Source organism: Colletes gigas, unplaced genomic scaffold (assembly GCF_013123115.1).
Source record: "Colletes gigas isolate AHSC1104 unplaced genomic scaffold, ASM1312311v1 Colletes_gigas_Sc00011, whole genome shotgun sequence".
In the NCBI taxonomy this organism is placed as follows: Eukaryota; Metazoa; Arthropoda; class Insecta; order Hymenoptera; family Colletidae; genus Colletes; species Colletes gigas.
This window is the reverse complement of record NW_025106640.1, coordinates 8,701,440-8,724,816: the sequence shown is the minus strand read 5'-3', so window position 1 is coordinate 8,724,816 and position 23,377 is coordinate 8,701,440. Positions and strand designations below refer to the sequence as shown.

Genomic DNA, 23,377 nt, shown 5'->3' with positions numbered 1-23,377 from the left:
CCGTTACTTATGACGAGAAACGAGCGGAACATTCAACAGAAATAAGTGGCGCTGCTTTGATGATTCCTTACCGCTTCAAACCAAAGTCAAATTGATTACAAATACTTGGATATCATCTATGAATTACGTTTCATACATTTACTCGTGATCTAAATGCGCTTGGATTTACTCATTGTAACATATATTTTGTTTCCCTAGTTTCTTTACAATTTCTTTTACAACAATATATTAAACAATCTCTGAATTTGTTTGAAAATAAATACATACATTTGATCTCGTCGGTAATTCTATAAAATTCAAAATGGCTGACCATATATATGTATATACATACATGCGTACTAAGTTTTTTTTATTGATATTCATTAGACGGTGAATTAAGAATTTAAAAGACGTTAATAATAAGAAATAACACATTTTAATTTTAATAAACCAATTGATAGTTTTACTGAACATGGTGCATAAATAAACAATTTGTTTTATTTATTACGTTAGAAATATTTATATAGGTTTTGTACTAACGTATCCAAAATGCAATTGTTTCTCATTTCTAGAGCGTAACTTTACACACTGACGTCGGAGATATAAAGATAGAATTATTTTGTGAATTATGTCCAAAAACATGCGAGGTAATATTATTCTAATTTTTCATATTATAGCTTTACAATCATTCTTTTCTGTATTGCATTCATTATAAAACTATTTATTTTTACAGAATTTTCTTGCTTTGTGTGCTAGTAATTATTACAACAATTGTTTATTTCATCGAAATATAAAAGGATTTATTGTGCAAACTGGGGATCCTTCGCAAAGTGGTAAAGGTGGAACATCAATATGGAATCGTAAATTTGAAGATGAGTTTAAGGAAGAATTAAAACATAATGCTAGAGGTCTTGTGTCCATGGCTAATAATGGTCCAAATACAAATGGAAGTCAATTTTTTATAACATACGGACCTCAACCACATTTAGATTTGAAGTATACATTATTTGGAAAGTAAGTATTTGGGACTCACAGATTATTTTGATATCTAAATTAATAGACTCTAGAGATATTTAAAAAATTGTTTTCTTTCAGGGTAATAGATGGTTTAGAAACTCTTGAACAGCTGGAAAAATTACCTGTAAATGTTAAAAATTACAAACCGCTTACAGAAACTCGTATAAACAATGTAACTATACATGTAAATCCTTTGGCAGGATAGATTGAAATAAATTAAAATTATATAAGAACTTTGAGGATTGTTGCTATTTTCTCATTGTCAATATATTCCCATTAATCTTTTGTTTTGAGGATCAAATGGACTTCGAAGATAAAGGTTTGCTGTATGTCGTTCTCCCATTACTTCAATCTCATAACTACCAGTTTGTAGAAATTCCTTTGTCACATTTTCTCCATTTGGATGTTCGATATACCTAACATTATAAGAATAATAAGAGTTTATAATAAATACCTATATTTTCTATTAATGCAATTGTACTTACCCAATTCCAATAGTATTTCCATAGCTATATCCCTGTTCTGCTCTTCGTAAGTAACCAACAAAAGAATTATCTCTATATATAGCTTCCATACCCCATATTGGAACAGTACTGTTACAATGAGCAATATTATTATATGATGATTGGGAACGATATTTTGTAATACCTACTCATTCATATGAATATGGACCAGTCTTCTTTTGATTCCATTTTGTTGTAATTGATCAACTGCTAATTTTCCTAGATACTGACCAATACTACGACAACTAAATGCTAATCCAGCTTCCACAGGATTATCATCTGGTCTAAGATCTGAGCCCCAAAGATGATAACCTGTTACGTACAGTTGTATTAGTGATGCACATTCGTTAAGTAATATTGATCATATATACCTTTTTCACAACTTAGACTGTACAGTGCTCTGTATCCGGCAAGTCTCATGTCATATGACTTGCCACATTCCATTAAAGCTCTATACACTATTTGGCAGGATGATTTTGGAATGTGTAACTCAAATCCAAGTTCACCAACAAAACTGAGTCTTATCAAGCGCACTACTTCGCCTTTAATTTTTACTAATTTTGTAGTTGACAATTTGAAATCTTCATTTAAGAGTTCATCATCTATTAGTGTTTCTATTATCTTTCGGCTGTATCGTGAATCGTATTTTTTAAATTTCTAAATGAAAGTCAAATTACATAAGTTTGTTCAATACAATACCTATTTGGTCCTTGTACAGAAAGTAATCCAATTTGTTCGGTAACATCATGTAGAGATACGTCGAAGCCATTTCTTTCTATGACTTCGTTCATGTGAACCCACGTATGATAAGCCGATATGCCGCTTGAAACTAACATTCAAAATCATGAAAATATCGCTAACTCGATGACTTTGTACAAAGGAGGATAATAACTTCTACAAACATACCAATGTAAAATGCTTTTTCTTTAAATATTGGATTTACAATTCCACTCGAACCTGGTTCTAGAATTGTGACGGTGCAATCCATTTCCACACCTCCAGCATTATTTAGCATGCAAGTATAAACTGTTTTGTTGAATTCACAATTTGTATTTGCCGTAAATAAATAATCTGCTGTTTTTTGTGCTTCTGGCCCGCACAGATAAAATTTTCCAAGATAGGACATGTTAAATAAAGCAGCATTTTTGCGACAGGCGAGAGCTTCCTCTCGAATCTAATCAAAATATAGAATTTGTTTAGTAATACCTTCAACATACCTTACTTTCAGAAACCTACTATGTTATCATAGGATGACAATTGAAAACTGTACTCTTTTTCTAATATCGCGCGATATTCGTCGTTCTCGTTTCTTGGTATTTCACAATATCCACCATAATCATAGGGCATAACTTTTAGTTTCTTATTTCTATAAAACCATCCAGGTCGCTCCCAACCTTGACGTTCTTCCATAACAGCACCTTCTTCAACAAATAACTGCAAAATATGGATCTTTTATACAATGATTTATACTTAAATGCAATACGTATGTAGAATATAAATTTTTACATCGTGAAAAGGGTCTTTCTTAAAATTTCTGCCACTTAATGGTTCATCATGTGGAAATACAATATTGTAATTTTTTGCGTATGCCTCGTGAGATCTTTCATTTGTCCAAATTAAATTGTTTCTCTGTTCTGGAATAAATCTATGAAATAAAAAATAAATACGTATTATATTAATTACAAATATAATTACATATATAACAAAATGTAATCTTTCCTTGTATGTTTGAAAATAAAAAAGAATAATTTTTACCTTCTGATATCGTAGTTGAACATGTACCTATTTGGCCGGCCATTAATTATCCAATGTGCAATTTGTTCTCCACATCCACCCCCTAACATCATTCCAGCACTATTATAGCCACAAGAATAAAATAATCCAGAACAATTAGGATCTTCACCTATTATATATAATAAAAGTTGAACTAGATATCATATGGAACTGTAAGACCAAAAATTTGTTACATCATCTTAAATTCTTACCCATAATTGGTCTATGATCAGGCGTGAAACTTTCTGGACCGCATACTGTGGTTCTTATTCCAGTTGTTGATAATTTAGGAATCAATTGGGTCATTGAATTTTGGTGTGTACTGAAAATATCCCAATCTAACTCATAGAGACGAAATGAAAAATGTTCGGGTACCTTATACATAAATATAGAGTGCATTAAATAACTAAAAGTTATTCTTTAAAATACTTGCAGAAATTAGCTATAAATTTGCTTATTATGAACTGAATCTGGTTTAATGCAAACTTACAGATTCTAGTAAAATGGGATTCTTTTCATAACCACCTGCAGCCAAAGAGTTACCCTGAATTCGAAAGTATATATTCCTATCTGGATCTCTAACATTTGGAAGATGCTGTAATCCTTCTATTGGTTCTGTAACAACGTAAGCATGTTTCATTGGTGTTAAAGGAATATCTACTTGCACCATGTTTGCAACATTTTTGGACCAAACTCCAGCAGCATTAAGAACAATATCTGTTTTTATAGTTCCGTACGGTGTTTCTACGCCATAAACTCTTTTCTTGTTCAGAATGGTGTCCTTTTGGAGTATTTTCGTTACAGGGCAATCTTCGATGACCTAAGAAATAACAATAGTTTTCTGTTTCCTCGCTTAAATTACCATCAGTATTCATATAAAAAGCAAACAAATTTCTACCTGACAACCATTATTTTTTGCTGATTTTACTAAAGCATTTATTAACATAGTTGGATCGACACCACCGTCTTCTGAACAATAAATGGCTCCTTGAAAAGCATTTTCATCAAGTATGGGAAATAATTTTGTTGCTTCCTGAGGAGAGATTAGATGTGCTTCGATGCCAAAAGCTTTGGAGCTGGTAATTAGCCTTTTATAATCGGTTAATCGTTCCTAAAAAAATTACAAAGAATGCTATATAGTAACAGTAATAATAATAGTATGAAAATATAAAATTTGAATATTGACATTGGAATGAGCAATGTAAAGTCCACCGTTCTTTATCCACCCAGGATTTATTCCAGTTTCTTTTTCTAAAGAGTTTAGAACAGATTTTGTAACACTTAGTAATTCCATGTCAACATCATTTGGACTACGCATACTCCATATAAGACCTGCAGTGTGCCATGTAGTGCCAGATGTTAATTTTGACTTATCTAATAACACAGCATTAATACCGCGTTTTCCCAAATGATAAAGTGCATTACAGCCTGCACTACCACCACCTGGAAATGATACAGACTTACAATTTTACATGTTAATATATAAAATATTTTTTGATTTTTTTCTGCTTACCTACTATTACAATGTCCGCATAGTCCGGTAGTTGTATCGTAGACGATAAACTTAATGCTCTTGTTTTTACTGATCTAATGCACGTGATGCAGATTGTGCATAACTAAAAATGTATCGAAAACCCCGTGAATTTTATAAAAAGTAAAACAGAAATGTATAAATACCTGATGTTTTTTTAAGTGAAACATGTTTTTGTTTGGAAGTAGACAACACGAATTTACATCATCCTAGTAGCACAAGCATATTACACTTCAAGCGCTAAAACTGTTCTGACTATTTTATCGGCCCGGCACTTTTGTTTTTAATGTGCATTATCAAATGTACCGATTAATCTCCTATACTATTTAACAATTTTTTTTTTTTGTAATGACCTGTACTTACATGCAAAACATTCAAGAGATAATAGGCTTGGAATATTAGCAATCATACATTAAAATAAAATAACACATTTGAATATTTCTATATGTTGCTGCGATAATAATTTTCGAAGAATATGATAATGTCTAAAAAATAAATCGTTTTTTGTGCCTTATCAATGAAAGTCTTACCAGCGGATAATTTATTTTAATTCTCTTACAATATATTTTGCATAGAATATAATAAAAATATAATTAAACGATATTCTTTTCGATTATTATGCGCTTTTAAGGAATAAGCATTAAACCATAATATTATAGACATTATTGATAATGTCTACAGCAGTGTAAAGTTTAATGGACTTTCATGCGTTATCGAGTTCAATATATGTCAAGCGATACAATAATATTGACTTGTATTGCTTCCACGATATTTCTTGATTGCAAAGTGAAAACGACTCGTCAATAATTTTTAACGAAAAAATACTTCGAAGCAGAGAGAGAGAGAGAGAAGATGAGTAAATGTGTGTAATTTGTAAAATATATATTAAACATAAATAAATAAATAAATAAAGACTATAGATGTGTGCAATAAATTATGATCAATATTATGCGTATGTATGTATATACATGATACGTATGCGTATATGTCCATTACTCATAGTACTTTCACTGCATTTAATTATTTTACGAAGTATTTTCGGTGTAGTATTGTATAATATACTGCGAATTGTAGATACATATACATATACGATTAATAAATTTCAGCTAGAATTTTACCAACAACTAAAAAGCGATACATACTTGCGATTCATTATATGATCAACATTTTATATATTCTTACTGAAATAAATGAAATATACTCGCTTAAAATTTTTTATTATAATCTATAAACTGAAGCGTTAGTTGCTTTATTTCATGAATGATTTATAGCATATTTTGCTACCGTAGTTGTTGATATTAGATTATTTCCGCTTATTTATACTTAACGTGGTGCAATATTCTATACACACGTCGCACACATACGTAAGCACGCACACAGACACACGCTACACACATTCTATACTAATTATGTACAGTATCTGCGTTTTGCTTCGCTAAGGCTTAAATAATAAAAGAAAAAAGAACGCGTATACAAATCATACAGTTAAATATAAAAATGTGCGATGTCTCCATATATTCCAGGAAAAAAAAAAAAATGCTAAAAATGTCGAATTTAATTCACAAAATCATAATCTTTATTATATTCTAGTTGTACTTGAACAAAAGTCTAATTAGAAAATTTTAAGAAAGTTAGAAAAATACAGAACAACAACAGGTCTTGGATTCGATAGAGTTCATCTCTACACACAGTACGAATTCTATAATTAAATCATGATTGATTCTATAGTATCGTTCGTTGTTCTTGCTGGAACGCCACCCAACAATGCGTCTAATTGAAATGTTTTTCGTTTTTGTTTTTGAAAGCAGAACTCTTATTAACGATAACAATAATTGCTTTTAACGCATTTCGATAGTAGCCTTTAACTACAGTCTTCCATTTAAAAATAGCTTTTTAAATCGAGGACTATGAGCATTTATGATGATAGTAAATCGGAGATAATTGCCAAAATTCAATTAGAAATATGACTTTAGGATTTTAGGAATTAAATTCAACGTTTTTGCGTCAGGGTTCCAGTAAAGTACTTGATTGAATTGAATCCAACAAAAAAGAAGCTAATATGTATCACTATTTCGTTTTGGCATGCGTCAAGTACTTTATAAGAGTAAATCGCTCTTATTATTAACAACGCAACATACACACGAATTGCTGATGGATAACCAATCGTGAGAGATAAATATGTAATAACATTAAGAGGCCTAGATCGAAGAAATTTAAAGGACTTCAAAGGAAGAATTACGAAATCGATTTCATTAAAGCGATGTATGTTCTTCGCTAGTAAGACTGTCGGTTTCTTCGGTGTCTGAACCAGTCGCAGCTTGAACACGGGCGTATTCGTCGGTGTCGATACTCTTACAAAAATGTATCGCGTATTTTAACTTTTGACGCAATACCGGTTTACACGAATATCGCGGCATTTTCAAGAGGAAAAAACATGTATAACTTTCGGGAAGAAAGTGATCGGGTGGGCTGTACTTGTCCATTACCTGAGAAAATAGTTCCAGACACGTTACGACAAATTTGATTCGCTCACCGATCGGTAAGTAACGAAATGATAAAAGGAAAATACGACGTGTTACCTGTAAAACGAAATCTCTTCCGCGGAAATCGGCAATCGTGCGTGGTAAACGAGTTCTGCCCCAAACGAATCGAAGAAACAGAGATCTCTCTTGATTCGAAAACTCCTCCATCACCTCCCAGAACCACTGAATCAAAGGTGCAGTCGGTTCGATGCCTAAGACGTACGAAAAATTTTACGAACGAATCGATGAAAATTTGTAAAACTTAGCAAATATAAAAACCATACTATTATCATTATATTATTATTAAAAACATACCCTTGTAAGTTGCAACGGACTTCAATAAAGTAAGCGGTATATCTGGACTGCCACAGACCATTGTCTCCAATTCTGCTCCGCTAAATAATGCCAGAAACGGTACGGGAATTACTTTTGACATTCCCTCCCGCACTGCGGCTACCTGAGCGTCAAATTCCCGCAATCTATAGTTCAATGCCAATCGGACGTACTCGTGCTTATTTGTCGGTGTGATTTTCTGATATCTAAAACATAACAATTAATGGCAGAGAACGCGTTGAATTTAAAGTTTGCCGGAAGTAGCAACCGACGAACTGTTCACGCACCTATTGGATAAAAGTACATCGTGTCCAACAGCCGATGGCGTGGAGAAAGGCATTTCGAGGGTTTGAAATACCTTCTCGTTGGGATCCATGTCACGGATGCATAATAATCCAGGAACATAGTCTCTGTCAACCTCGGTCAAATCCGCGGGCGTTAAGGATGTACCTGCCAGTTGTTTCCACACAGGTTCTGCCAAGTTTAAGCTTAGGGGACTACCAGTTCTTATCGCTATACCCATCAAGATTCCAAGAAATTGGAACATATTCATATGCAACGTCGAATCGGCCATCGGATTCAACAGGAAACAATCCCTATTGGTGCCACTATCGTCTCGACCATTTGGGGTCGGTATAAACAACGGCAGGGAACCGTTCTGTAATTCGTCGCACATTTCCGCTATACTCTCGCTGTATCCACCACCACAATCATCTACACTCTCTCCTGTTGAGAAACGACGATAATTCAGTTAATATTGGATATTGGATCTTCTGTCAAAAACAACGAAGCGCGACCAATAGAAACGGATAATACTTTGATTACGCACCGACAAATTTCACTTTCCAGATTCTGTGAGGGAAAAAGAGAACGTCTTGCGTTAATAGAGACATCTTTGAAACCATTTGACCGAAGACCGACTTCATACCGTCGGGTCCAGCCAGTCCACCCTTTCCTCTAGCTCGTTTCACTTGAATTCGATTCAACTCTATCACTGGTCCGTGTTGTCGATCCCTGACCATCGTTGCTTGTACCACTTTACGAAAAGTTGCTTCTTTGATGCTGTACACCAACATTGGAGCCAATTTGCTCAAGCTGAGGGGCCCGGTGATTGGAAACATCGGCAAACACGGGCAAAGTAGTTCGGCAAAATGATGAAGAAGCACCAGTCGGTTGTGCAGTACAGGGAAGGGAAGATCTTTAACTAGATCATACTCCATCGGTGTAGAGGCAGGCATTCTGCTCTGTGTGGCTTTCATCGTGCTCCACGCCAAAGTATGCGCGCTACCGCAAGCGACTCGCGTGATTTTTTTACCTTGCAGCGCATGAATCAGTCTAGGTCTTTGAAGGGCGCTTGTTGTTCCGTCGCCTAACTGTCCCTCGTCGTTGTCTCCCCAAGTGAAAACTTCACCTTTATCGGAACACGCTACGCAATGTAACGAGCCCGTCGCTATCGAGATGATTTTCTTTCCCTGGAGCGATGTAACTTTGCGCGGTCTTCGCACATGATCATCCGTACCGTGACCTAAACGATGGTAATCTCCTTTACCCCTGTTTAAAAACATATTATTAACTATAAGAATTAATACGATCGAGATTTGCAGAAACAGGAAACCAAGACACAAGGGAGGAATAGAACAGTACCGAAGTCCGTTCACTGTGCAGCGTTAAATTAAATGGCCTTACCACGTATATATAGCCCCAGATCTTGTCAAAGCCACAGAGAATTGACTACCACACTCGACTTTAACAACACCAAGTCCCGCCAGTGATTCAATTTTCATTGGGACCTTGCAACCGTCGCTACCTCCTCTGCCCAATTTTCCGTAGTCACCGTCACCCCAACTCCAAACGTTGTCGTCGTCGGTAACGCAAAGAGTCTGCGCGTCTCCGCTTCCGCAAGCAACGTCGATCACTTTGTAATCCTGCAACGCTTCGATCAATTTCGGCGTCAATTGATCTTCGCTATCTCCGTGTCCTAAACGTCCATATCGGCCTGCAATCAGATCGAACCTGTTGCATTCTAACAATTCAGAAGGGATACCCTGTATGCTCGTTTAAGAAAACGAGATAGAATGAATCTTATTGGACAAATACGTCACCTTTTCCCCAAGTGTAAAGCCAGCCGGCGCTGGTAATTGCCGCGCTATGGTGACCACCGCATGCTATGTCCACGATTTCGGTTCCCAGCAACTCCTCGATTAATTTTGGTCGGTCATACGACAACCTGTTCCCGTGTCCTAATTTACCATCGTCACCCTCGCCCCAGGAGTAAACGTGGCCCTCGGAACTCAATGCAAGGCAATGTTTACCACCCGAATTAACAGCAACCTTCTTCACGAATACATGCTGGATGGACTCCAACAGAGTCGGTATCATAACAGAGTCCGTTCCCCCAATTCCGAGACGTCCGAGTGCACCGTAACCTGCGACAAATTAAACGATTAGATAGAGCGCAGCAAAACGCACAAATAAAAAAATGGCTGCGTCCTTGTGTATGCTCACCGGTTGCATAGACTTTTCCATCGGCAGTGACGGCGAACAAAGTTTGCTCGCCACCGGTGAGCTGGACAGGCCGCAACGCGGACAAGCTTTCGCAGAGAACGGGTAACTTCACCTTCGCTCCTTCCAGACCGCCAAGCTGACCGCGATGATTGTGACCCCAGCCGTAAATGGCCCCGGATCCGTTCCACGACAACGTCCAATCTTCCGGTCTTCTATTCAACCACTGCAACAACTGTTCGTCGTGTTCTTGCTTAAATAACTCGTGATTCTCGTGATCCTTCGTGCTACCCTCTCCAGCCGTGATCATCTCGTTGATGCGTTTGGTAACTTCGATACAAAACGGTTTCGGTAGCGGCGTTCGATTCACCAGAGACTTGGCGACCCGCGCGGATAAGCAGTACCTTCGAAACCAGGACCATTTGTGGATTTCCGAGCAGCACTGCATCCCATCCAACTCGATGTCGCAAGCGAGAGCTACGAGAACCTTGAAGAAATCGCTGTGCATCAATTGCTTTCCTCCTCTGACCAACGGATCCTCGTAAGCGTATTGTTTCAATAGCGCTTGCGGCAACGAACCGAGAAGAGAAGAGAGAGCAACTTCCGGACGTATCGCTGGTCCGGTCGTATAGACGACTTGCAACTTCTTCAGCGCCCACATTCGTTGCTGGGCCGATAGGACGCTCAGTTGGCTGCATTGGGCTAACGTTACGGCAAGCCGCGTGGCAATGTTCTTATCCAAATTGATCAGACTGTTGTCCAGCAAGCATTCCGCTAGAGCTATGGATGGCTGAGAGAGCACCGCCCTATCCGAGACGAGCTCGTGCGGTGCAAGCGTCGCGTGCACCGGGTACACAGTGAATCGCCATCCCCAACCGTTTACAGATCCATCCGAGGAGAATCTCCATCTGAGCTCGTCTCCTGGGATTCGAATCTCGCCAGCCCACTCGCTCCACTCTCGGCCCGACTTCACGGCCAAAACTCTGTTGTTTCCGTCCATTATCGTCAACGGATCGTGCTTCCTTTCGGTGGAGCAACGTCGATCGAACTCTATGCTCAGCCCCTCAGCACCAGGGATCCTTACGTGGCCCGTTAACGTGGTGCCGTCTATGTACGGATGCAAGCTCTCCTGTACCACCGGTTGCGGTGCATTCTTTCTATTATTCGAGTTTGCTACAGTGTCTTCCAGTTCCATGATACACAGCTCCAATATCATGCTCCGAATCGAGTGATTCGTTTTAGCCAACGCGACCAATACCGAGGATATAGTCTCCTTCGCACCCTCGCATACGCGATTGGCCACGGCCAATTTCAGCAGATCGACGAGCATTCTAGCGTCGTCTTCGGTCAGCGTGGATGTAAAATCGTCCAGGCTGGGGTCGCTGGTGATTCCCTCGCCGACCACTTGGGCGTTGGATGTGAGCGTAGCGGCGATCACGCTCATCGCGCTGGTCGACATCTTGGAGGCGCGGGAGGACAAACTAGCCGAACTGGACATCGAGGGGAACATCGCTAACGGATAGTCCTCGGATTCGGGACTTGTTCGTGGGTTGGTTATCAAGTTAACGACCTCTGCCGCGTTAGCCGGGGCTTCCCCGCCACCTTGGGCACTGTCCCCGACATTCTGATAAACGGTGTGCCCTCCGCTAGCGATGCTAGTGTCACTGACCGCTCCATCCGGCGGCATTTCGGTGACTGCACACCCGCCACCGCTGCCAGTCTTCAGGGTCGAGTGGCTTTGCAACGCCGTCACCAGCGCGATACGAGCTTGTATTATGCAAAGAGCGTTGATCACGTGTTGCAACGCTTGCTGTTTCGCAACGTTACTTTCCAACGACAGGACGATACTCGAAAGAGATGGTCTACTGGTATTGCGTACATTGGTACTAGTACTAGGCGAGCCATCGCAACTAGCATTACCAACAGTTCCACTGTTATTTCCGGTGGCCATCGCGTTTCCGTGACCGTGGCTACTTTTCGAGCAAGATGGCGGACAAACGACACTCGTTTCCGCTGTACTTTTAAACCTCAACGACGTTTGTCCCAACGGATCTTTCGTTGTAGGAAACATAACAGGTTCTTGATTATTGGTCGCCGGTTGATCGGTTAAAACCCAAGCAACGCTGTGACTCGAGCCACAGGACACTCGATTTACCCTGGTGTCGTCGAGCTCGTGCACCAACGACGGCTTCTTGTTAACAATCGTCGAGCCATTTCCCTGTTGTCCGTGATCGTTGTCGCCCCAGGCGTACACGTGACCGGTGTCCGTTACCGCCAGACAGTGCAAAGCACCTACAGCCACGTGAACCACCTTCTTCCCCCGCAGCCCGTCGACTAACGTAGGCTTTCGGACGTGGTGGTCGTTACCGTGGCCCAATCGAAAATAATCTCCTTTGCCCCAGGTCCAAACTTCCCCGTATTTGGTTAACGCGAGCGAGAACTGTGCCCCGCACTCGATTTGTACGACACCCAGGCCGTTCAGACGATCCACCGACAAAGGCGTGTAGCAACCATCGCTGCCTCCACGACCAAGCTTGCCAAAGTCTCCGTCGCCCCAGGAGTACACCGAACCGTCGGCCGTCAGCGCCATTGTCTGTGCGTCTCTGCTGCCGCAGGCAACTTGTATCACTCTCTGACCTACCAACGACTGCACCAATTTCGGTTTCCGTTGCGTGCTGGTGTCGCCATGACCTAATCTCCCGTATTCACCGAGACCCCAGGTGTAAAGCTCGCCGCTACTCGTTATAGCAGCCGAATGACCTGATCCACAGGCAATGTCACGAATTCTTTTCGACTTGAGAGACTCGATCAGCCTCGGTTTGTCCAAAGAGAGACAATTCCCGTGGCCTAGTTTACCGTCCTCTCCCTCACCCCAAGAGAAAACCTTGCCATCCTGCGTTAAAGCCAGGGCATGCTTTCCACCCGAATGCACTGCCACCTTTTTGATCACGTATTGGCTCAAGAACGGAATAGGTTTCGGCTCGCATACGTTACTGTCGTCTCCGAGGCCGAGCCTGCCGTTTGTACCTTCTCCACACGCGTACAATTTTCCTTCTTGGCTGACCACGAACAACGTCTTGCTGCCTCCAACGATATGAACGGGTTTCAATTTGGAAAGGGCCTCGCTGTAAATGGGCAGCTTGATTTTTGACCCTTTCAGTCCGCCGAGCTGGTCTTTGTCGTTCAAACCCCACACGTAGACTGCAGACTGCTGCGGTGCTTCTGTCCCGCGCTGCGAGCTCATTTGCTCTTGAACTATCTCCCAATCCGAAGCTAGAAAAGAAACGGATGTAGCCAACTGATTTTCGAATACCTTTCTTTTGCCGATTATCTGCAGAGCGTGAATCTTGCAATCTATACCACCGTTTCTACACTGTTTTATCATAATCTCGATACAAGGATAATATTCTTTGGTATCCTGCAAGAGCAGGACGTTGGTGTCGGTGTTGCGTACGCTGATGGTCGCCAACTCTCCCAGACTGTTGAACGAGTCGCCCACGTTTACCGCTATCAACGACGGCATGTAACTGCTGTCCTTTGGGTTAACAACGATTTTCAGCGAATGCACGAGAATGCCCGGCAACATTTCCAGCCGGATCCAATGCTTGCCCTGCGAGCCGCAACTCTGCCAATATTGTCCAGACTCGTTGACAAGTCGTGTCGCCCAGCCTTCACGCGAGGACACGCTCAGCGTGCGAATACACTTGGACCAATCGTCGATCAACGATGATTCTGTAAGATCTTGCCTATGATATTTGCCCGGTTTACCGGCGTACACCGCCGCCAGGCCCGGTTCCATGATACGTTTGAATCCGTGTTTGTGGCAACGTTTCGTGTAAAAACAGTTCTCGCACAAGTTGTAATTTTCGCAATACTTACACTTGAATCTAGGACCGGAGATCGGCAAAAGGTGGCAAGAGTTGCAAGCGACCGAATGATGGCAGGATGGTACTCTTTCCATTTCCGTGGCACAACCAGTCCAGCCACTCTGTTGCGGGAAATCTACGGACAGATCCTTTCCATTGTTTATTACACCGGTGACTATTCCCACGCTCTGATGATTCACCGATCCCCATTTGTACTTTGGTACCGTCACGGAGGCCTTTACTCGCACCTTGTCGCCGATCTTCGGCGCGACCGGTCCAGGTATCGTTGGCGGATGGCCCAACAATTCGATATGAATGAATCTCACCCAATAGGTACCTCCTTTACGCTTCCACGCGACTTGTACGTTCAAATCGTGCAAGCCTTCCGGATCGATCTTAATTACCTGACCAACGTCACCGTATTCGACCTCCTCGTAACTTTTGCAACAGCGTACCAGCATTCCCGGAATCAGATTGTCCCGCACGTAAATCGCGTACTCGTCGACCGACAGAAAGTCGGATCGTTTCATATAATTGGGCGGCATCAACGAGGAGACGGCATCGTGCGTGGACGGTGAATCGTCAATGTTCTCGCTGATCGAGTTCTCAAGATCCGACAGTCCGTACACGCTCGAGAGTGTTTCGCTGTCGCTCAGAGCAACGTCAGGATTCTCGAGAAGCCAAGCAACTACGCTTTCAGCGGTGATGAATCCCACGGTCGTGCTCAGGCTCTTGATCGCAAATTCCACGCTCTTCTTCGGGAATCCCATCTCTGTAAGTTGCGCTACCAGCGGACTCATGGGAGGCGGGGAACTTTTCCTCCCGTTGCTCCTGCAATGCTTCTTCTGGCTGGACGTTAGCGACACGAGCGAGCAATCGGACACTGGAGAATCCGGTTCTGAAAAAGGACCAATACGTTGAATAGGCGAATGTCTCAGTTCGGATGCCAAATACTGGGAAACTGCCAAAGCAGCCTCCTCCAATTCTTTTCGTTTGAATATAGGCTTTAACGGTTGCGGTCTTGTGGCTCGCACCAGCATCTCTTGGAGCAAAGTTGTGCGTCTGTCGCGACAATCGTCTCTATCGTCGACGATGTTATCGTTCTCGCCATCGCCGTCGTTGATAGCGTTATCGTTTCCATTTACGGCATCGCCGGCCCAACGAGTAACTTCCATATCACGACTGGGTGCACCGCCTTCGTCGTCGTCATCGTCATCGTCGTCGTCGTCGTCGTAATTGTCGTTGTCGTCGTCGTCGTCTTCAACGCCGTTGCCGCTGCAACCGAGACCGTTGTCGTCACCACCGCCGCCAATATCGTCGTCGTTTACGTTACCATCGTTGTTCTTATTAATCGTGTACTTCAATATTTTTCTCAATTTCATTTGATGGTCCAAGATCATCTTCCCGGCGTTTAACGCTGCAAGTTGTTGCTGTTGATTGCGCAAAATAGTTGCGTTCACCGCGCCAGCTATCACAGGCATGCCGTTTGGCCTCTTGTCCATTCCACGATGGCCCAACAGTAAATTGGCCCAGGTGGACAGAAAAGAGTCCGGCGTGGGCATACGATCCAAACGAAACTTATCGCCGAGATGTTTGACCGCGAAAAAGGGAACCATTTTCCGCGTGTCGCCATCGTGCATTTGAACGACGATCTTCGAGTGTTTGGTGAATTTGCAGATCGTACCGATTTGTCCGTCTACGTCGACCAAACCGCCGATCCTCGGTCTATCGTCGAGGCCTCCGACGACGAGGAGAGCTGCCATTACCGTTTGTTGAATGTTCGCGCTGTTCTCTCCGCCATTCTCGTTCACCTGTATGTGAAACAACGGACCGTCGCTGAAAAGATCAGAAGCCAGTGACAATTTCGCAGAAAGAAACACGTTTAACGTTGCGTTCCATCTTGAAAGGGAATGCAAGCATCTGATCAAAGAGACCAGCTCCTCGACGATCGTGGAACTATGAGAGGCCGTAAGGGATACGCGACATTTGTTCGAATAAAGTTCAGTCGACGAACCGAGGTCGCAAGCCAACGCGACGTGTCCCAATATGCGAAAAGTTTTCTCGAGAAACGGTATCGTGTTGGGATTGTCGGTGGACCAAGAAGGTAATACGGCCGCCAACAACCGCACTGCCATGATCTGTTCTTCCAAATTCGGGTGATCTTCCTCGGCAATTACGGACAACAAGAAATCAATCCACGCTTTGGTGCTCAGAGATTTGCAGAGTTCCGAGGACTTGGCGATTGCTCTCAACAAACTAAGAGTGGCCCAGGTTTCGTGATGCTCCCTCGAGAGCTGCAACTGCGTGGTGTGACCGGGCTTGTGTGCAGATGACGTTACGCCGCGTAAAATGGACGCGAGTATCTTTATAGCGGATGGAGCTACCTTGTCAGCCTCCAGGCCGCAACAGAGCAGAACAATGCGGAGCACGGTAACGGAGGCGGACTTGAGACAAGTGATCGGATGAATATCCCCGAACGTGTCCATCCGTTTCTCCGTTTTACCTTTAACGGTGTCGATCGGCGAATCGACGTCCGTGTCCGTTTCCGGCGGCGTGGGTGGCTCGGCCAGTTTCAAATCGTACTTGTCCTCCTTACCCATACGATACGAGTTCGTCGTGCCATTGTCCCACAGCACGCGTATCCAGCTATCTTCGCCGAGTTCACCGATCACTTGACCCTCTCCTGGCGGCGATCCGTCTTGATCGCCCCATTTCCAATCCACCCCGCGAACCACCCTGGTCCCAATTTTCATCAGGGCTGCCAGTTCCATTCCACTGAGCTGAACGTTCGACGGTTTGCTCTTTTCCAACGTGTCCTCGTATATGGCCGCCGTTTCTTTCGTTTTCGACTCGTCGATCGCCGCCGTGGACACCGTGGGTCCGATCTGTCTGAGCAACGTCAAAATGCTCGATATCGTTCCCGAATTGATCAGCAGCCCGATTTCGTTCGCGTGCTGATAACTGGTCAACATGCCCAAAATTGTCAGCAGAAACCTGGCTCTCGGTAACTTTCGCAGCCAAGTGTACGTCCCCTGATTCAGGCTGCTTTTGTCGCTGACTTTCGGTTTGCTCGGCAGTTCCGCCTGAACGACGTACGCACGTAAGGCTTCGACGGCCCACGATGTCACCTCCGCCTCTGCCAAAATAATCTTCGATTTCTGATACGGTGTTATCAGTTGGATATTCTTCAAGCAATGCGTGATTCCGTCGCCGAGAGATTTGTTCTCGTGCGACAGACCGAGCCAACCGTTCAACAACGAATACTTGACGGACGTTACCAGGCAATCTTTCTTCAACAATTGTTGCATCATCAGGATTCCCTGTTCGCGCAATTTAGCGCGCTGTATTTGACAATACATGGCCCTGCGTAGCGTCTCGACGTCCCCGCCCTCCTCGGTGACCACGAAATTTATAATATTTACCATCAACTCGCTCGAATCGATATTTAACGTTCGCTGTTTCATCTTCTCGGTTATCTTGACGATCATTTTCCTCGTATCCGACGCAGTCTCGAGTCTCGGTGACGCTGGGGGAGGTCTGACCTCTTTCGGTGTCGTGTCCTCGTCGGATTTAATCTTCATCTTCGCGTTTTGAATCGAGGCGTTCACGATGTCCTCCGGTTTGCTCGGTGATCCTCTGTTCCTTCGAATATCTCTTATCACCGTTCGAACGGTCTTCTTAAATCTGGGAACCGTGTGCAGCAACTTCAAATCCTGCAATCCTTTTATCTCGTAACTGGTCGCGGATCTCACTTCGTGAAGAAGAAATCTACATTTCTCCTGCGCTGGAGCGCATACCTCTTTGTAGCTTCTGTTTTGTTGCTGCCTGATGTGAATCAAATTCCATTTCGTCCGATGAATCGCCCTGACCATCTCGGCCAATGGCTTCGTGAGCTTTGCATTGTTATCGTTTCCTGTTTCCTGGTCGATCAAGTCGATCGCTTGGTGGCCTAGAGCTAGGTGCTTTATGATCACCGCCAATAAAAGTCGACTGACTTCTTCCACCGGATGATCGCCGCAAAACTCGGTATGCGCCAATAGATTGTTAGCCTTCGAATATTTATCGACCATCGTTAGAAACGAATGGACCTGTGCGTCGGTTTTATGGGTCTCGGCCAGCGCGTAAATAAACGCCGTGACGCGATCGTCTCTCTCCTTCTGCGGTTCGTTCTTCGTGCGTGCCGGAAGCAGAGGTTCGGTCGGTGAGTTCGCAGCCGTCGACGTGTTGCTTCTCGCCTCTCCTTTCTCTTCCTCGTACGGATTTGGTGGCTGTAATATTTGCAATCCGCCCCTCAAGAAATTCGCGTTCAGCCAAACTCCGGCTTCTTCCTCCGCCGGTTGCAGCGACGAGCTTTGCCGCATTCTGTGGGCGTGTAATCCCAGGAGAAACCCGAGGGCTCTTTCCGTGTCGAGCAAAGAGGAACACACGTCCGTGACGTCGATCGTAATTTTAGTATTTTCCGGCTCCGAATTACAATAATGACCAACGAAATAAGAATCCATCATGGTTCGCGGTGGTAGCTGGCCACGAGGGGCATGATTCGGGCTCGCCAAATACGTCCCGGATGAAACAGTTTGGTCCCAACCGGCCACAGTTTTCTGAATGCCCTCCAACGAATTCCCACCGAACGTTTCCAGTCGAACGTCTTGGACATCGTACACGTTGTTGTTCACGACTACCCAAAGGCCACCGTCGCGATTATGATTCTCCAGATCAGCCCAACGAATTACGGACGTTTCATCCGATATTGACATTTTATTGCCATGCTGAGGAGCTATGATGCCTGGCCAAGACAGATCGTCCGCCTCGTTTTTCTCGATCGTCGGTACCAGCTTGTTGAACTGATCGAGCGAGTCCAACATCGGTGTCATTATTTCCATCCAGTTCATGTTAAGTAGCAACATCGGATAGTCTACCTGCAATAAGATAAGGCAAGTAACCAATTCGGGGAGTAAAATGTTTACGATGTCGCCCCTTAGGACGGTACTGACAAAAACGAATTGCTTGACGCTTGCGTTCGCCAGCTCAGCCGCGGACGCCATTATCTCGTTCACGTGAACGCAGATTTGTGAAATGTATTTTTTTAAAAGTGATTCCGCCCCAAGCATCTCTTGGTCGCGTAAATTCTCCGTTTTAGACTCGTTGATGCACTCGTACACGCGAGCTACCAGTAACCGTTGAAACTTTAGCAAAAGATTCAAGCTGGGAGAACTATCGTTCCTTTGCTGCGACTCCTCGCTATGAACCAACTGTTCCGCCCAACCCTGTTGCAATCTGGACTGTGTAATACAGGTTCCATTTTTTATCAATTGTTTCACCAGCTGCAACAGCGAAATAGTTGTGTTATTCTTCTCGGAGTTCAGTTCTTTAACTTGTTTCGTGTCGCTGGATTTGCTCGTGTTGTTCATCACGAGAAACTCCTTCTCGTCGGTAACGTCGCTCATTTCCGCTTTCATCGCAGTCTTCAATGCCAATTCCAATCCACCATCCGCCATCAAACTGGAAACCAACAAGTCTGCCATAAATTGTTGACCGTTACTAGTGTTTGCTTGGTCCAAGTTTCCGTTCGATTTCGATAAAAAGTTCGAGAGAGTCTTTGCTCGTTCGTTTGCCGTGGGCAACAGAATGCTCCAACCAGTTTGTAACACAGCTTGGGCCGCTTCTTGAATTGTCGCCAAAATTCCTGTACTGCTCGCAAGTGTCACGCATCGTTGCTTCAAAGAATTTAACAACGGAGTACCGGCAAGTCCGACAGATTTACCATCAATGTTGTGCGTTACCATGGTATGGAGCTGCAATCGGACCAAATTTAAAGTGGCGACCGCCAAACATTCTCGATCCTGAGTAGGTGGTCGTGTACCTGGTAATCCTTCGCAACCATGTCCCAATAGAGTGTCTAGCAATCGAAAGGTGTCTTCGCAAATGTCTACAACGAACGCCACTCTACTGGCGACGGACCAAGCCGATGTACACCACGCAAAACTCTGCGTCGGCCCGCAAGCTAAACCAATCACATTTTTTCCAGACAACGTTGGGCATAAAGTAGGTTCGGGCACAACCGTGTCCAACGCTGAGTCGATTTGACCGTAATCGTTTCTTCCCCATCCGTACACCAATTGATCTTCCGTCAACGCCAGCACGTGTAAACTTCCCACGCATAGTTCCTTCACCTTTTTCGTTTTCAGCGCTTCGATTACTTTCGGATATCTTACGTGCTCCTCGTTTCCATGGCCCAAACGATACGCTTCTCCTTTGCCCCAACTATAAACTTCTCCGTATGCTGTCAAGGCCGCTGAAAATTGTCCGCCGCAGTAAACCTTTGCTACGTTTATGTCCAACAGTTTGTCAACGATCTTTGGCGTTTTAGATCCATCGCAACCTCCTCTGCCGAGCTTTCCGTAATCACCGTCGCCCCATGAAAACACTATACCAGACGCGGTGACGCATAACGTTTGCGAATCACCGCTACCGCAAGACACATAGACAACCATATGCCCGTTCAAGGCAGTTACCAGCGTAGGAATCGTCACATCGTCAGAATTTCCGTGACCGAGTCTTCCGTAATTTCCTCTTCCCCAAGTATACAATTCACCGTTCGAATTAAGCGCTGCCGAGTACGTGCTTCCGCAAGCTATGAACGTAATATTCTTGTCGGTCAGTGCTTCGATTAACTTTGGCTCGTCGTAGCATGTTCTTTCTCCGTGTCCCAAACGTCCGCCGTCTCCGTTTCCCCATGAATATACAGAGTTGTCTTGCGTTAAAGCCATGTAATGCTTACCGTCCGAGTGAGAGGCAATCATTATAACGGGCTTATCCGAAAACCCATACACTCTTTGCGGATACTGAGTCTCCGATCCGTAATACATCATGTACACATTCCCACTGATGGAAAGAATCATAAGAGCTCGTTCGGTGCAACAAAGTTGTTTGATGCCCAGCTCTGCAATCGCGTCGCAATAAAATGGAGACGTTCCGTTGCCGAACTGTACGCTTCCCCAAGCCAAAGCTTCTTGAAACGTTTGACTCTGAGTTTTTGGGAACCTGTCGGTGATAACAGGAGGTAACAAAGGAGCAGCTAGTCTGCTTAAATTACACATTATGATCACTGCCGCTTTTCGTAAATCGACAGATGTAGTGTCGTCCTCGGGAAGTCTCAAATACTTGAGTAAAACTTCACAAGGACCTGGTGCCACATTCTCATCTATTCGTCTTGACTTTGAAGCTGGAATTGTGTTCAACCGCCTCAATAGCGGTACCAATGGTGCCGTACTTCCAGGTGGCATTACACGATTATCTTGATGTTTATGTATATCACTGAGAAAAAGTAACAAACAAACGGAATCCAACAAACTGGACAATGTAGCTCTTTGCGTTACCAATTCCAACAACAGACAAAGAGCCGTGTGTTGATCGGATAAGGGGATAGGACACCACGATCTTCCGCTAACTATAGCCCTGAAAACGAAAATTTTCACATGATTATACTCGAAATAAATCCCTAAAATATCAATAGTTTCAATAAGCATTTTAAATCAAGTTAATAAAACGTGATAAATTTTTAAATAGAAAATACCCTGTAACAACTTGTCTTAAGAACTTTGCTGATCGCTCCACTACTTCCAACCAAACTTGAGAAACGTTACTTTCGTCGAAAAGCGTAGCTTCGGGCAACGACTGTAAAGCTTCCAACGATTCGGATAGAAGCTCGCTGCAAAATTCTATGTCCTCCCCAGATCTCCAAGCCCGTCTTAGGTATGCAAATGAAAAATTTAGTGCTGCACGAGATCCTACCCGCGCTAAACCTAATGTTGCCTTCTCATTAGGTCTCATCCTGAAATTGTTGTATACGCATTGAATAAATTGAAGTACAATACGCATTAATTCTAGGTACTATAAAAATTTAAATGATAAAAGTAAGTTTTATGCATCCTAATGGTTTTGATTTTACTACGTTATTTTGAAAATTGACCACTATACATTTTTTGTAATTTAGTTGAGGATTTTGATGATGTTGGAATATCTTTAGTTTCCTGTGGTTTATGACGAGAAAGAGCAGTGAAGTATCGTCGCGCTACTACTAATCGCTGTCTCAATCGTGTAGCGGATAATGTACTGTTCGCAACTTCATAACATAATTTTCTTTGTTCCTTGATTAATAAATCGATACATGCTGTTAAGTCGGAAACAGCTGAAAAGTTTGACACGAATTAAAAAAATGCAAGTAACCTAAATAAAAATATTTAGAATAGAATACTATGAACGAAAAGGAGTTTTTTACATGGTTGAGGACCCCATAGCCATGATTCCATTACATGACAAGCTGGTATGGTTTTCTCCACAAATGTGTTCATTCTTGCTGCTTCTTCTTCGTCTAATTTTTGACAAGGTCCACAGTTACAACCGTACCGTGGACCACAAATGCCATCGCAACAAGGACATGACAACACCCTCATATTACAATAATAATGGCCACTTTCACCTAAAAATAATAAAATATTGTAAGACTGTGATTAATTTCAATCGGAACGACATTGTATCAAACATTAAATCCGTACCTTTTCTAGATGTTATACCCGCAGCATTTATTAGGCCATCGCTAAAAGAACCGACAATTTCCCCATCACGAATCATTTCATTCCAAAGTTCGGCCAAGCCGTCTCGATAAAGTAAACGCTTCAAATCTGTTTTGAGCCATTTTGCATCCAAACGAATCTCTGGCCTTACTATAATATCCAATTGAACACTCATGATGATTTGTCAGTATATATTAAGTTTCTAAATTTGCTTGACTTATGTTGTGGAGATCAACTGTTTAGTTTTGGAATACATAATTAAGTGTACATACTCTCTATGATATTCCCTCTATTTTCTATCTAATAAAGTGTATTAAGAATACTTTAAAACGATATTGAAACACTGTTACTCATTCCACTCATATCATTTAAAGTCTGTTTCACGATCTTCACCATTTAATTGTGCAATTTAAATTCCAAACGAATAAGAAAAAATTTAAACGTTAAGTAATTTCTGATGCTGTAATTTCACAAAGCCGCTTTTCGTAGGTTAGTCAGACGATTTAGGTGAAATTTTCGTTATCATTGCATTTACGCATTTAGGAACTTGTAATTTACTCATTTCGTCTTAGAGTAAACCAATCGGTGTATATCAAAATTATTAATCATTGTCTTTTAATGATGCTTTAATGACAGATCGTTTGACAAGTCACAATAACAGTTGTCGATTTGTAAATACTTAAAACTGTCATTGCCAATTATTGGAAATATAACATTTAATTGATATTACTATTTTCAATTACGGCATCATTCAGCTTAATTTTTTTTACAGAAAATC

At 42.7% G+C, this 23,377-nt stretch overlaps 3 protein-coding genes across 6 annotated transcripts; 1 reads left to right on the top strand and 2 right to left on the bottom strand.

The window, feature by feature from the left end:
• The first annotated feature begins 312 nt into the window (after positions 1–312).
• Positions 313–1,229, top strand: LOC122398594 (peptidyl-prolyl cis-trans isomerase-like 3). Its single transcript, XM_043398635.1, has 4 exons — positions 313–454; positions 552–626; positions 713–993; positions 1,075–1,229. The coding sequence occupies exons 1-4, from the start codon at positions 452–454 to the stop codon at positions 1,199–1,201; spliced, it is 486 nt and encodes a 161-aa protein (XP_043254570.1). The 5' UTR covers positions 313–451; the 3' UTR covers positions 1,202–1,229.
• A 29-nt stretch (positions 1,230–1,258) lies between these two features.
• Positions 1,259–5,216, bottom strand: LOC122398593 (sarcosine dehydrogenase, mitochondrial). Of its 3 annotated transcripts, none has more exons than XM_043398632.1 (15): positions 4,950–5,214; positions 4,786–4,888; positions 4,459–4,715; positions 4,171–4,383; positions 3,763–4,092; positions 3,485–3,647; positions 3,255–3,402; positions 3,006–3,144; positions 2,736–2,933; positions 2,406–2,673; positions 2,199–2,328; positions 1,871–2,127; positions 1,649–1,811; positions 1,482–1,589; positions 1,259–1,412 (listed from the first exon to the last, which is right to left on the bottom strand). In XM_043398632.1, the coding sequence occupies exons 1-15, from the start codon at positions 4,971–4,973 to the stop codon at positions 1,259–1,261; spliced, it is 2,655 nt and encodes an 884-aa protein (XP_043254567.1). In that variant the 5' UTR covers positions 4,974–5,214. The 3 variants fall into 3 exon arrangements, 2 of the variants coding, with proteins under 2 accessions (XP_043254567.1, XP_043254569.1); XM_043398634.1 differs by having other exon boundaries at positions 4,786–4,859; positions 4,950–5,212; XR_006259201.1 differs by having other exon boundaries at positions 1,392–1,412; positions 1,645–1,811; positions 4,950–5,216.
• A 111-nt stretch (positions 5,217–5,327) lies between these two features.
• On the bottom strand, positions 5,328–23,345 carry LOC122398567 (probable E3 ubiquitin-protein ligase HERC2). Of its 2 annotated transcripts, XM_043398568.1 has the most exons (12): positions 22,582–23,345; positions 22,305–22,505; positions 22,004–22,214; positions 21,600–21,857; positions 10,164–21,481; positions 9,761–10,084; positions 9,345–9,654; positions 8,488–9,209; positions 7,946–8,384; positions 7,641–7,864; positions 7,383–7,537; positions 5,328–7,289 (listed from the first exon to the last, which is right to left on the bottom strand). In XM_043398568.1, the coding sequence occupies exons 1-12, from the start codon at positions 22,772–22,774 to the stop codon at positions 7,056–7,058; spliced, it is 14,589 nt and encodes a 4,862-aa protein (XP_043254503.1). In that variant the 5' UTR covers positions 22,775–23,345; the 3' UTR covers positions 5,328–7,055. The 2 variants fall into 2 exon arrangements, with proteins under 2 accessions (XP_043254503.1, XP_043254504.1); XM_043398569.1 differs by lacking the exons at positions 21,600–21,857; positions 22,004–22,214; positions 22,305–22,505; positions 22,582–23,345 and having other exon boundaries at positions 10,164–19,818; positions 19,887–20,030.
• Between the last annotated feature and the right edge of the window lie 32 nt (positions 23,346–23,377).

What these genes read in the sequence shown, in the direction of transcription:
- LOC122398594 (XM_043398635.1), top strand. An exon ending in TATGTCCAAAAACATGCGAG is followed by an intron (nt 627 to 712) that starts GTAATATTATTC and finishes TTATTTTTACAG; the next exon opens with AATTTTCTTGCTTTGTGTGC. An exon ending in AAGTATACATTATTTGGAAA is followed by an intron (nt 994 to 1,074) that starts GTAAGTATTTGG and finishes GTTTTCTTTCAG; the next exon opens with GGTAATAGATGGTTTAGAAA.
- LOC122398593 (XM_043398632.1), bottom strand. Translation starts at nt 4,973, where the DNA reads ATGTTTCACTTAAAAAAACATCAG. An exon ending in CAAAAAATAATGGTTGTCAG is followed by an intron (nt 4,093 to 4,170) that starts GTAGAAATTTGT and finishes GTTATTTCTTAG; the next exon opens with GTCATCGAAGATTGCCCTGT. An exon ending in GTCCATATTCATATGAATGA is followed by an intron (nt 1,590 to 1,648) that starts GTAGGTATTACA and finishes TCATTGTAACAG; the next exon opens with TACTGTTCCAATATGGGGTA.
- LOC122398567 (XM_043398568.1), bottom strand. Translation starts at nt 22,774, where the DNA reads ATGAGTGTTCAATTGGATATTATAGTAAGGCCAGAGATTCGTTTGGAT. An exon ending in GCTATGGGGTCCTCAACCAT is followed by an intron (nt 22,215 to 22,304) that starts GTAAAAAACTCC and finishes CAAACTTTTCAG; the next exon opens with CTGTTTCCGACTTAACAGCA. An exon ending in GATGTACTTTTATCCAATAG is followed by an intron (nt 7,865 to 7,945) that starts GTGCGTGAACAG and finishes GTTATGTTTTAG; the next exon opens with ATATCAGAAAATCACACCGA.